This window comes from Cyprinodon tularosa, unplaced genomic scaffold (genome assembly GCF_016077235.1).
Source record: "Cyprinodon tularosa strain WSP-4 unplaced genomic scaffold, ASM1607723v1 ctg59, whole genome shotgun sequence".
In the NCBI taxonomy this organism is placed as follows: domain Eukaryota; kingdom Metazoa; phylum Chordata; class Actinopteri; order Cyprinodontiformes; family Cyprinodontidae; genus Cyprinodon; species Cyprinodon tularosa.
Window position 1 is genome coordinate 1,636,502 of NW_024039329.1, and position 14,716 is coordinate 1,651,217.

Consider the following 14,716-nt stretch of genomic DNA (forward strand, 5'->3'; position numbering starts at 1 on the left):
CGTTTTGTCAAACAAGAACATGAGCGGTTAGAAAATTAAAAACAAAGTAAGACAGTTCTTTTATTTCACAGAAACAGATTCACAAGTTTAATTTTTACTAACATTACCTGCAGAGAACTGCTCTCTTTCTAAATGATCCCACCATGAATCAGTTTACAACTGATCAAGCAGCGAGCACAAATTACCCGGCATACCAGATGCCATTTGTCTTACCATAGCAACCGATGCAAATGAAAATGCATGAAAACTTCACATCTACCTCTGACAATATAAAACACAAACAAGGTGTTATACAGTTTCAAAATGGCTGGAAAAACTTTAAGCCAATGGGTTATTTTTACTTCATTTAAATCAACCCTGAATAGACCACTATAACGTGGCTGAGATTTCCATTAAAGAAAGCTCTCTTCAACATCTGTTCTCATTTTTTTTTTTGCAACAAACAAAACATGTATGTTTACCTCCCTATTGTTACCACAGCCGAATATGAGACTTTTAAGATCATTTTTTGATCTGAAGCTACAGAAAAACCTCCACGAACGACCAGCCTGCAGGATTCATCTGATGGTATTAAACTAAAAATGTTGCATCTTGAGAGCTTATAAAACAATAGTTTCCTCTTCCAGAAGAAACTGTTCTTTTTCTATTAAAAAATAAATTTTTCCATAGTGTCCTGCACCAGAAATAAAGCTTAAATAAGTAATTAGTAATCCTAGTTCATTAAAATAAAAAAGTCACATTCCTCGCTCAGTCATTTGATCATATCCTTCATCTATATAACAAATTATTTTTTTAGCTGCATAATTATTACTGCAACAACATGTTGATACTAGATAATTTAGCTCCAAAGTACTGAATAAAAATCTCCGGATGAGCTTTATAAAACTGTCCCAGCAGCCTCCTCTTCTCCTTTGTGGAGAATTTGGGGTTCTCATAGATTGTCCTCAGTAGCGAAAGAATTTCCTCTTTAGTGGTTTTCTGTCCGTTTTCTGAATACTCCTTAGTGCTAACCCTCGAGCAGTACATTGTACCTGTAGTGGAGGAACACAGAAAAAGATTTATTTGAGGAATTTTGAAAGCGATTTATTTTTATTCCTCAACAGTAGATAAATCTGCAAACCTGTTATAGTGTCAGGATCCTTCCCCTTCACAATATTCCTTAGTCGTTCACTCACCATCTTGTGCAAGGAGATGGGAATCTGTAGAAAAAAGGAATGCGGTTCTTTTTATCCGGATTTAGTGATCAAAAATTTGCTCAAATATTTCACAACAATATTTTATGGCAGTCTGCAAGCAAACGCACCCACACACTTACTTTAAACAGATCACAGTGGTAATCCATCATAAACAGAACCATCAAGTCCACCTTTCCCTTTGAGAGCTTTCTGCTGTATACAATGGAGCTGGCGAAAGACCTCTTCACAGCCATTCTGTTCTCAATCTGGGAAGATGTTTTCAGGTTATTGAGATAAAAAAGCAAACAGGGAGCAGCACCAAGGATGCATGGGAGCACTGACCTCTGTGTGCAGCTTCAGCTCCTCCGGTCTGGCTGCAGCGGCCATGAATCTCAGGAGCCTGCGGAGCTCCTCTCGACTGCTGGAGTCCTGCAGCCTCAGGCTCAGCTGCAGTGCTTCTAAAGCTAGTTCCAGCTTCCCGTTAACTGAAGACATGAGAGTAAAAATGTTAGAAACTGAAAAAAAAGCTGTTGTTTCACAATTAGGATCTGCGCAGGCATGAGGGGATACAGTATTATATAAAAAAAGATGCAACACTAAAAACTGGGAAATAATCACTGATGTTTTAATCTAAAACTAATTTGAAATATTTGTTATAGTATGGCTATTAATAAAACATGTTCATTACTAACACAATATACATTCCTAAAGGTATAGTGGAGGATGATTTTTTTTTCCAAATAAGTGGTCCTCCTAATTGTCAATCGTTCTGGTGGTATGTTTACAAAGGCTGTCCTATGTGCTCGTCCCCATTTTTACTTACTGGTGATGAGTCTGACATAGTGGAAAAATTGCAAATCTTCTTTGGAAAGTAAGCTTTTAGGAGTGATGCAAAGAGCAACTTTTAAACAGAGCATGCATGAGGAGAAATAGGGTTGTGCATGCTCTTGCACGCGTTTAATAGGCTTTCCCTTTCGCTGCAGATGCAGGATCGTTTATTTGCATTTTTTGGAGTGGAGAGGGCGGGTCTTTTCCAAAATTAATGTAAATCCTCCACTATATCTTTAAGGCCACATGATCGTACAAAAAAATGTTCCTTGTTAAGTATGAGAAAGATACATAGTCTTCTTTAAGTAAGCTGAACATAAAAGGGCTGCAATAGGTTGGGGTGGTGCATGTACAGGTGCTTTCTCAGCCACAGTGACTTTAAGGCCCATCTCATTGATTATTTAAACATTTATCAAGAAAAAAATAGTTGCTTCATTGCTCACCAAGAAGTTCTGAGATCCCAGAGTGGATATCAAAGACGTAGTTGATTAGGAGAGGTGGCCGCTGCGTCTGTCCATAATGCCTCACCAGGATCTGGTAAAGCAACCTCTTACACTGGAGAAGATCATCCCCACAAGCAGCCAAACCACGACTGACCTCCACCACCAGCTCATCAGGCAGAAACTCCAGACAGTCAACTGCTGCTGACATCCACTCATCAGCCCTGAGGGAGAAGGAACCGTTTCTACTTTAGTTCTCCATTTTTTCTGTTAATATATATGTACATGAGACAAGAACAAGATATCAAGGCAGATAATCAGAAAGGCCCAGATGGCTGGGATGGTTTGACCCTTAATCTGCTTATCCCGCCATTTAATAGTATTTGAATCACAGCCGTAGATCTGGACAATTTCAGGACACTTAAAATGCTCAAAAGAGCAAAGACTTATTTAACTGCAGGTTTAAACTATGTTTACAGAGCATCATTTTTAATGAAAGAGAAAATAATAGAAGATGAAGCCAAAAGCATTTTCACTGGACTGATGTCCTGACAAAAAGCAGGTAAAAAAAAAGGGATGTAAATAAGTACAAAAATTCTTAAGCATTAGAGACAACTGGGATATTTTAATACAAGTGGTTAATTGGTTATTATCGCTTTTAAAAATATATATATATATATTCTGCTCATATTTTGCACATTTCTATTTAAAAACAGTTAATTTGATTTTCCTTTAATAACTTCGTGAAATGCTAAAAAGCACAAAATGAGACATTATTACATTTTATATCAAAGTTTCTTTCTTTTTAATTTACTTTATCTACACAAACATGGCGCCAGAATAGCCATCAGATACATTTTCCTAATGCTGAAAGTATTTTTCATTACTTTTAAAGTTGTTCAATATTTCTGGGGGATTTTATGACATAATTAACTCCTGTGTGTTTATTCGCTCCTATATGATTTTCAATGAGTAGAAACCAGTTGATTTAATTTAAACATGGTACAGAATAAGAAAAAATTAAAATGCCTCTAGGTCTAAAAAATGATCAAGTAATTATTTAAAGCTACAGTGTGTAATTTTCAGCGACATCTAACGTCCAGACTGCAGATCGCAGCAACATGAACATCTCCCCCCCACCGCTTCTCCCCCCCAGCAGTACGGCGAGCGTTACGGGACAAAATGTCTTCCACGACGTCCACATCACCTACCTTCTCAAGTGATGAGGTTTGTTTACATATATAATTTTAATACTGCCATCTATTGTTCAGTACCGTCTCAGTTCATCTCTCTCAACTTGCCGTAGTTACTTTCGAGCGTAATGGGCGATCTCGCAATCGCTAGTTTGTTGGCTCTGCGCTGCCGTAGCGCAAAGATGTCTGCCTCCATGGCTGCGAGACCCGCTCCTATGTAATTATAGATAACGAATTCTAAGGCAACGCAAATGTTAAGGTTAAGAGGCTGAGCTCGTACATGATGATAAATAACATAGTTATGTATAATATATTACATTTCTGACTGTATATCCCTGTAATTATTTCACGCTGTAGCTTTAAGCTTATAGATCCTGCCTATCAATAAAAGGTCAAGATTTATATTTACATTCCATTTAGAAATGTCATTGTCTATCTCCATGAGCCATTAAGTCTTTGAAGAACTTACTGTGCTTCACTAAAAGCTTTCAGAACCTCTCTGTCCAAGTAGCTTGTTCCACACAGCAGGTCAGGGTCAGGGTCCCTGCAGGGCAGAGGGACCCGAGAGGCTCCCTCGCCATCTAACAAGCTCTCCAGCAGGGGGAGCTCTATGACCTGCAGCAGCCTGGACATAGCCTGCTGGTGCCACACTTCATACAAACCTGCAAAAGGAAAACAGCAGAAAAATTTAGCAATGAAAACATGCTATCAGATATATTTCATATTAAACTATGATGTTTCTTCACAAAAAAAAAAAAAAACAAACAAACAAAAAATATATATAACGTACACTCCTGTGAGAGGCCGAGGTGGCTCATCTGGGGGGTGATGGTAGCGCTGAGGTTCAGATTTCCCAGAATTTCCTCCAACATCTTTTCTCTCTTTATCGGGGAGTGGGTTTGATAGCTGGGGAGGTCTTGGCTGATGGATTAAATGATGAGATCAGAGGAAGTGTTACAGGAGCAGACAGAATCAGTAAGGTAAAAATACTTCCTCATACCGGTGGTTTGTTAACTCGCAGGTTCACAGAAAATGTTTAGCTGCTGAGACTCCAGAACATTCCAGCAACAAGGTACGAAACAACTTGTAATGCTGGGTAATAGTTTAAAATACAAATTTGTGTGTTTTTAAATTCCCCTTCATTGTATACCTTAATTTGCTTTATTTAGAGATTTCTGGATTTTTTTCCGACTCTTCAAGCTCACATCATCTCACCTTCAGCACATCTCTATGATATTTGTAGGTCTTTAGTCATTTATGGTTCTTCTTTAACATTTTATGTCATATTAGGGAATGGAGCTTTATTTATATTTTATTTATAATTTATTACCAAAAACAAAAGAGCCCAGCTACATGGGTTCTTGGATCTCTTCATGTTTTCAAAAGTGGGCTTATCAAATTAATCTTTCTTATTATTTAAAACACTCAGAGGATGTTAAATGAAATGGATTAGTGGAAGATATAATTAATAATATTTTTAGCTTCAGGCACCCAGTTCAATACCTTGCTAGATTAACACGCTAGATTATCACACTGAGCCTGGTTCTGCTGGAGGTTTCTTCCTGTTAAAAGGGAGTTTTTCCTCTCCACTGTCGCTACAAGCATGCTTAGTGTAAGGGATTGCATTCGGGTCAATGAGTCGATGCAATCACCTGGTTTTCCTTAGATAGAAAACTTTGAATCAATTTGACTGTATGATCTAGTGAACTGTAAAGTGATGAAGTAATGTGCTGTGAATTATATAAATAAACTGAATTAAAATTAAATTGAATAGATTTAAGAAAAGCCTGAACTATCAGAATCAGGATGTGAGAGTATGATTTCCTACCTTTCATTGTTTAGCGTACAGCTTCTCTGGTTCATGTTAGGTGAGCTACAGCCGCTCTCCATGGTACCGGTGGACTGAGAGTTACTGTTGGTCAGAGCCGATGAGGAGCTGGTTACCGGACCCAAGAACCGGTACAGACTGACACTGCTGTCCTCAAACTTGTCCCTTTTCTTCTCCTTTCCAAACACTTTAACCCCCACTGGTTCAAACACCTTAGAGTCCATGAGGACCTGACAGAGGCGGACGGCTTTTTGACGAGGCACCGCCTCATCACCAAAGAAGCGGCTGATGGTGATGTGTGACAGAACCACATCCACAGCCTCTGAGCCCAGGAAGCAGTCATGGTAGGACTTCAGGTTGTGGCGCCTGTGCTTCACCTCAACATGAGTTTGGAGATTGGAAATGATGCTGTTCCAGATGTAGGTGGCCCGGAAAGGTTTCCCAGCCATGTTTTGTTCTGATGGGAAGGAAAAGAGGATGGAAAATATTAGTGGCTACCAGAGATGTAAAGGAAGATAAGCGTGAAATCAGGTACAGGAAGCTGGAAGGAGAAAGCAGTCGACCCTTCAGAAAATACTGTATTTTCTCTGCTCTAAGCGTAACTATGCAATTTAAACACACAATCAGATCTCCTCAATCATTTGAAAAATAAATCGCTACAGAGCTGAGACACACATACCACTTCAATCCTATAATACTGTAGCAATTCGATGGTTTAGTTACTTTGTCATATAAAAAATGATTTAACAAGTTAAAAAAAACAATTTTCTCCCGTTTGAATTTACTGTGAAATTATTCACAAGGCCAGAATTGTAGTAACAGGCTTAAATGTATATAGGGCCTTGCAACCATTTTAATATCTATTTTATTTGTTTGCAGTTTGTCAACATAACTACAAAACTAAAATAACTGGTATTACATGGAGAAAGATCAACATAAAGAGGAAAAAAAATTGTTCCTGAGGAAAAAGGATCCAAACATGATGGGGCGTTCAGAGTAATGTGGAGTTTCAGTTTACTGTAACATACCAAATCTTTCAAGTAAATGATTAATGATTTCTATATTATATGGAAAACATTGATTATACTGTTTTATTTTAGTTATGCCTTTATTAAGAAATTTACAAGTAATGAAACTATTCTGAACTGGCTATCTATTTGTTTTATAACTGGAATAGTTTTACTTTTCATTTTATTTATTTTTTTCATTGCTATATTACTGTAAAGGCTAAGAAATAAAAAGGCCAAATCATATTTGGGTTGTGTTTTGTGAGTTGATTTAAATGTTAATAATTTTGTAAAATGGGTTGATAAGAGTGATCCATATTCTGAATCGAATCAAATGAAAATTGGATCATGACAGACTAATATCAGCAAACACAACAACTTATTCTGAGTTACTCCCTAAACAAGGTGTCCTTCTCTGTTGCTCCTCCAAAGCAGACAGATGTCTTCTCTTAAAAACGACTGCAGACCCATCAGTCAGCCTAAGAGCTCCATGTCTGTTCAATTTTCCAATGATGGCTTTAGCAGAGGTCTATGAGATGTTAAAAGCTCAGCTATTGTTTCATAACAATAAATAGTCTGTGTTCCCTGGCCTTCATGACGCTTTTTGCTTTCTGATATTATCTAACAAACATCTTAAGCCTTCACAAGACAACTTTATTTCTAGATTCTAGTTATTATTTAAGAGACATCTATAGGCAGGTTGTAAAAATACTTTCGACCCTCTTCTGATTTTTATTCATTCCTTTTTCTTTTTTTAAGAACACGTTGGCTGCTTTATTTCTTCATTTAATATCTAATTCTTTTGCCTGAATGGAATTATGTTATCCAAACACAAATGATAGGAAGATCTCCAAAACTAGTGATTAAGATCTTTTGAAATATAACAAGACATTTGTGCATCTTTTACAATTACTTAAGCACATTTAGTTACTTTACCACAATTACTTCATGTTAGCAGGATAGGACATGAAACAATGGTGTTAAAGTAGCTAAATATGCTAAAGAAGATGCAAAAGATTCATGAATTATGCAATTATGTCTTGACAATAAAAGAATATCTAGAATCATTTTTAGGTATGCTATGTCTGAATGGGCCTCTGTTTAGCTGTCTAAAGCTGAAATCTGTTGTCTGACCTCTCTGTTGTCCAACACTGAAGCATGCATTTTTTAAACTCCTTGTTTGAGCCAAATTCTCAGGAACTTCATAATTTGTGCTTTTCCTCTGTCTCTGCCCTACAGACACTCCCTGTCCCCCGGGTTCCTGAATGTCCGTGTCCAGAATCAAGATGGAAGCTATGCAAGAAAGCCTGGATCCTCTTTCATGATGAGGTGTTTGTTCAACACGACAAGAAGGTTTGAAATGATACTTACGGTAAAAAAATAAACACTCGTCACTGGTTAAAAACCATAGACAACTATCAGTGGAATGAGTCCCAGTTGCTGCACTGCCATTATCTCATTACATTATCATATAAATCTAGATATGTTCAACATTATACAGTTGGTGAGCCTTGTGTCATTCCCCCAGGAGCCAGGCTTGTTGAAGAAAGAATGGCAGGGCTTGGTTGCGATCTACGTGTCTCACAACAGGAAGCTTTTAAAGCCTGAAGAGCAAATGTTAGGAAGGATCTGAGGACATAAATCAGGCTCTGACAGTCTCAGTGTTTTGATAACACAAAGAGACAAATATAATTACAGACCCATCTGTGAAACCCGGAGAAAGAAAAAAGAGCCCTGGAACAGCGCAGCAGGAAAAGCAGATGTTCTGCCACAGAAGATGGTGATTGTGGGTGATCTGCTGATTAATGAGATGAATTTACGTCAGACGGCGTCTCTCTCTGCAGAAGAACTTGTCCTGGACTTAGGATTTGCATATTAGGAAAGAACATTTTGGACTGCAGCAGCTGTTTGAGGAAGAACACTGAAGAGGTTTGCATAAGAAAACATAATCTGAATGCAATAGGAAGGTGTTAAATGGATTCATTATAGGCTTGGAGGGGAAAATCAGGAAAGACTCTAATTTAGAGTTAAGGGAAGACCATCTGTGGAACGTCCAAGGGGGGTCTAAGGATTACTGCTGTAAATCTTGGCTTATCACTATCCCGGGAAGCTTGTTTAAAAAAACAGGATAAAATGGTGTTTCCTCCCTTGAAGATTTCCTCTAGTTTTGGTTTTATTAGTGTTTCATGAAAGAAACTTTATTATAACAAAAATTAAAAGCTATCAAAATCAAATTACTTGAAAATGAATTGCCTTCTGAACCCAGTTGTGAATTCCCTGGTGGTAAAAACTGCCATCAAGTGTTTCTTCTAACTGGCAGCCAGTCTATGCAGCAATTTCAGCCCAACTTGTAATAAAAAAAAAAAAAAATGGAACCACACTGGAGGATATTTAGCATGACCTACTTGTTAAATCTGTACTGCTTAATTTTTTTCCAAATTACCAAGACTTTGACTAGGTCACAGGGACACCTTTGTTAAAGGTATAATGGAGGATTTTCGCTAAATTTTTAAAAGACCTGTCCTCTCCACTTAAAAAAACAAGCACATGCACAACCCTGTACCAAGCCCCAATAGGGAACCGCTATTAAACGTGTGCAAGAGCATGCGTGAGCCCATTTCTCCTCGTGCATGCTGTTTTTAAAAGCTGCTGTTTGCATTGCTCATATAAACTTTCTTTCTAAAAGAAAATTCCCAATTTTTCCTCTATCTTAGACTAACCTGAGGTATGTGAAAATGGGGACGAGCACGAAGGTGGGCCTTACGTAAACATCTCACCAGACTGATAGGCAATTAGGAGGACCACTTATATTGATGATCCACCCAGAAAAACAACATCATCCACTTTACCTTAAAGTGTTATGCTCGGGGCAACTGTTCTGCTACATCACCCGAGTGTGTTTAACTTCAGGTCACAAACTGATGGCCGGATCTTAACCTTCAGGATTTTCTGGTTTGGACTAGAATTCATCGTCTACCAATTCTTGCAAGCTGTGCAGGTCCTCAGACCACAACACAGCCACCTCCGTGTTTAATCATGGGTGTAATGTTAGCTTTCTAAAATGCTATGTTCATTTTACACCAGATGTTAATCACGACTTTCAAAATGTTAACATTTTATCACTTCAGTCCAAAAACAATTTTCCTAAAAGTCTTAGGGATCATTGAGCCGGGCTTTGGCAACTCTTGGATTTGTTCAATTTAACCAGTCTGTTTCTTACTGTTGAATCATGAACACTAACATTAACTGAGTAAAGTCAGACCTGCATCAAACCATATGCTGCTCTGTGTGTGGGAGTCCAAAAGCATTAGCTTTATGACAAAGATGTCAGTCTTTAGAGTCTGACTTATGACTGAAGTGGCCAACCTTGTCTCCTTAAATGGTTTCCTGTTTCTACAAGTTAGACCAAAGGTACGTGACACTAAACCCAAAGGGTTGTTGCTTTTTTTAAGGCACTAAACACAATAATAAGAAAGGTACTTATTTGTTTGTGTATCTTGTTTCTGTGCTGGTTACAGACTAAATTTACAAGGGGGGTTAGTGTTTTTTCATAAGGTCACAGAAAAAAAGAATGAAACAAAAAACAGGGAAAAGTTTCCTTGTTTGTTAAGCGAACCAAAGGGATATTAGGAGATATTAGAAGCCCTGGAAACCTCAGAATTTATTTTTAAAGCATCAATAAAATAAAACACTAAATGTAAAAAACTGAAATTGGTTCAAGGGATGTATCAGTTGTAGTTTCTGTTTCAGTGAATATACTTTATTTATCATACATCATATTTTTATCTTGCCTTATGCCTTTGGTACAGAGGCCATAAGAGGGGGCAGGACAAGGGGCACTTGACCCTGTTGGCCCCTGTCTAGAACCGCCCCTGTCTTGTTTGACATTAAAATATAAACTGGTCATTTCTAATGTTTAATTATGACAAAAAAGTGAAAAGAAAATGAGGAACTTTTATTTTCTAAAGACAAACTTTTTCCCAGCATGCCATCTGTGGGTAAAACATGAAGAAGATCCAAAGAGTCTAAACAATTCTGGGAGCTCTGCTTAGCAATGTCATCTCTTGTTTTGCGCTAGAAGAGGCCGAAGCCAGCTTTTCTTCACTGTTGTGATTTCTCTGTCCACAGATTAAGCAACACATGAAGAATCCGAGCTGGCTGTGCTGTGGACCAGGGCCGGAGCTAGATGGGGGGCCCAATCATTGGCCACCCCTGTGGTCACCCCTACCACTTTTTCCCTCTAAAGCCGGGCCTACACTGTGCAATTTTTTTTCAATCCTTGTACGCAGCTGCTGCTCACAGATTCTTCCACGACTGGAAAATCGCCCTGAAAAATTGCAGTGTACGTCGGGCTTAATACAGACAGGGGAAAAAGTAGTACCCTGAAGTGGAATATTCAAACCATTTAAATTTTTTATATATTAACATTTACTTGACAACAAAGACACTGCAGTTAATTATGCACATAAATATCTTGAAATTAAAGATAAGTAGATAATTAGATTTTGTGTAATATGGGGTAAAGAGAAAATTATGTCTCTGCAAGTCTTCTAGGAGTCTTCAGTAAAATCATGGATAAATAACTATTTTAATAAATAAATAAAACGTAAATATAATTTTTTTGCAGAATGATTATTGATAAAAATAAGTAATGACAATGGAAAAGATTTTTGCCCCAGAACTTAAACCTGAAAGAATTGTATCCACTATATATGCGTCTATTTGTTAGCAAATTCTGTAGGAAAAATATAGTTTGCCTTCATTTAGAAAATATGGATGTTGTGCTCTTTAATATTCCTGTTGGAACAGTTTAGCTCAACACAAAGGTTTTGGTGCCTATCCACTTTCGGCCATCCCTCAGTGTAGCCTACATTGGTTATTGCCTGGCCACCCTTATAGGAATATTCTGGCTACCCTGCTGTGGACACATTCTCCTAACCTTTTATCCATAATGACAATAGCGCAGCATGTGTTTGCACACATCAGCGGAGGTAAATAATCGCACAGGGAGCGGCGCGCATCCCACATGGGGAACCTTATCTGCAGCTGGAAGTTCCTGCATGGTGACTGCCAACACTATGAGAATAAGAGCTTTAACTTTCGGTAGGCAAATAAAAATCACAGCCGGTGGATGATAACATCTCATTCCTTCAGATTGTCCCATCTGGCTTCAGGGCGAAGCTCCAACCTCGTTGGATTATTGGCCCACATGAGTTCAAACCCTCATATCCTGTGCAGATTATAACCTTTTTGTTGTCATGTTGTGACACAAACACGCCATAGACTGAGCCAGCTGAGTTTGCACAGACCAAATGTCAAAACTCACCTCAAAACAAACAGATTGTTATAAAAGGCTTTCGTTTTTGTCAGCTAAACATTCAAATGGTTTCATTAATGTTAGTCTTTTGATTTAAAACAACAGAAAAAACGTATTTCGGAGAGTTTATAGTTATTAAAGTAATGATCTCTTTTATTTTGTAAATAAATCAAATAAATCAGATAAAATGCGTGAGTCGATGCTGTGCGTAAAATAGTTGGCCAACATTAACGGCGTTTACGCGTTTACGCAACAACAGAGTCAGAAATGTTCCAAGACACATTACATCCAGAGATAATAAATGTGAAAGTGTTCATTTATAGACAAAATAAAGTAATTACCTGGTCCCTGTGTGTCCATGCGGACAGCCATCCACCCACACCATGTCCTTGGCTTTCCAGATCAAAACCTGAAGACTGATCCGACACCAGACAGAGCCGAAACCTCAGCCCCTCCCTTCTTCACATGAATTATTCATGTCCCAATCAGGAACCCCCCCCCCCCAACATGAGCCCTCCCCCTACCTCCCATTGCTTTATCATAAAGTCAATTACCTGCAATACTTTTTAAAGGTGAAACCATTTTATATCAATTTTTATAGAAACAGCAAAAGTTAAGGAATTTGCCTCCACCATTTAAATGAGCCAACAATGGACTTCGCTATTGAGATAATGAGAAGAATGACAGTCTAAAAGATTTGGATTTAAACAGTGAAACACAAAATTAAAACTAAGAAATGTTGGGGGAAAAAATAGTTCCATAGTTCTTTCCTCCTCCTTCAGCCAAACAACAAAATGCGTCAGAGGAGAGGGAGCACGTGGCTAAAGGTGCCTCAGGTGACAATATTTGTTGATGCTCCCTTCTGCTTTAGATGATGGTAGATATATGCTGGGAAATCACTTCAGCTGCCATTTATGTCAATGTCTTGTTCAATGCAACAGTAAAATGTGAGAGTGAAGGAAGGGTTATTTATACACTGTAAAGAAACCTGGGTTGAGCGTGCAAAGGGCGAGGCATGCGACTGGGACAAACCGGTTTGTTCACAATCCTTTAGGCATTTTCAGTGAAGACTAGATATACTAACCTTTCCGTTTTAGTTTGGGTTTTTTTTTTTTTTTTGGATAGGTAAATTGGGTTTTTATTTATACAATAAAAGTGCCCAAAAATCCAAGTGGAAATGAATTTGAAATCCTGAGCATAGTTTTAAATGGAACAGCCTCCATGCTGTGGGGCTTAGGGAAATGCTTTTTATTGCTATCTTTAAAGGGTTCTTCCACAAATTCTACAAATCAAACCTTTTTTAAACTATTGGCCTTAATATATATATATATATATATATATATATATATATATATATATATATATATATATATATATATATATATATATATATATATATATATATATATATATATATATATATATATATATATATATATATATATATATATATGTGGTATTTTAAAAATCTGTTACACCTGACAACTATTTGACAAATCTGTGTTGTTTCAGTCAATACCCGCTTTATTAATTAATCCTGTGTCATTAAACATTTCGATTTCCATTTACGCAGATGACATACACCTTTATATTGCTTTACATCTCCTGATTACAAAAGCGGGGTGACAAGCACCATTATTCCATATTAGATATCAAGGTGTGAATAACAGACTTTTCTACAACTTAACTAAGACAGAACTTAGATCACAGCAATGACGCTCAGAGAAGCAAACTTAGTTTTAAGCTCTGGGAATTGAAATTCAGTAGTAAGCAAAAACAAATAAAGAGTAATTTTAAAGTCCTGCTCCTATTTTGAGAAAGACAGTGAAAAAAACAACAACCTAAACCTTTGTTATATAATTATTGGAATTGTTTTGGTAATCCTTAAAAATAGAATAAAAATCGTAGTTGCAGCTGCTTTATAAGGCAAGGCAAAGTAAGGCAAGTTTATTTGTATGATTTACAATTCAGTACTAAGATAAATCAAATAATAAAATAGAAGCAAATAAAGATAAAAAAAAAACATGATAAAAGCAGGTAGTAAAACATACAAAAACAATTTGATCATAATTTTAAACTATTATTACCCCAGTTGGCAGTTTAACTTCAACAGTCAAAGGTGGTTTGAACTAAATGTAGAAGACCTGAGTGGTCTGAGAGGTTGACACTGATAACAAATCTGTTATGTATTGAGGTGCTGATCCATTCAGTGATTTATAGACTAACAGGAGGATTTAAAGTCTATTCTCTGAGGTACAGGGAGCCAGTGGAAGGACTTCAGAACCGGGCTGATATGCTCTACTTTCTCAAAAATAAAGGTTCACAAATCTATGCAAGAAACAAAAAAATCAGTCTATTTCAAAACATATTAAATGAAACATTTAGTTTGTCTTTTTCAATTTCCAACTAATTATTCTGTAGCTTATAAAAGGAAATCTATTTTTTTTCTACTTTGTGATTTTTTTTGTAGAGAAGGCAGAAACAGCTCATAGTCTCTCCATAACAGCTGTCGTGATGTTTGTGTCACTGTTGGCAGTTTCAACATCTCTCAGTGAATTTTAACCTTGTTTAAAATGTTTGTCTTTTATTCACGAGAGGCAGCACTCCTTTCTGTAAAGCACTTGCTACATGTTTACATTTTTAATTTGCTATACCAAATAAAGTCTGATTAAATAACAGGCTTACAGTGCTGTCATTATTTAAGTTTTGTAATCTTGCAGCAAGAGGGCTCCTTCTAGATCAAAGTACTGGCTTCCAATTACTCATTTGCAATTAAAATAAATAAAGAAGTGAAAATGTCCCTCATTAATTAGTGGATTTGATTAAAAGGTTAAGCAGAAACCAAGTTATTTGGATATTTATTAACTTTTTAGAAAAGCAAAAATTGAATCCAACATTTGTTCTTTCAGAGCCATCAGATCAAACAGA

General features: G+C 37.1%; 1 protein-coding gene across 1 annotated transcript; it reads right to left on the minus strand.

The window, feature by feature from the left end:
• Positions 1-42: 42 nt before the first annotated feature.
• depdc7a (DEP domain containing 7, paralog a) lies at positions 43-12,268 on the minus strand. The gene is made up of 9 exons (XM_038306717.1): positions 12,130-12,268; positions 5,465-5,921; positions 4,427-4,557; positions 4,106-4,298; positions 2,447-2,667; positions 1,518-1,660; positions 1,316-1,441; positions 1,121-1,199; positions 43-1,031 (listed from the first exon to the last, which is right to left on the minus strand). The coding sequence occupies exons 1-9, from the start codon at positions 12,158-12,160 to the stop codon at positions 808-810; spliced, it is 1,605 nt and encodes a 534-aa protein (XP_038162645.1). The 5' UTR covers positions 12,161-12,268; the 3' UTR covers positions 43-807.
• Between the last annotated feature and the right edge of the window lie 2,448 nt (positions 12,269-14,716).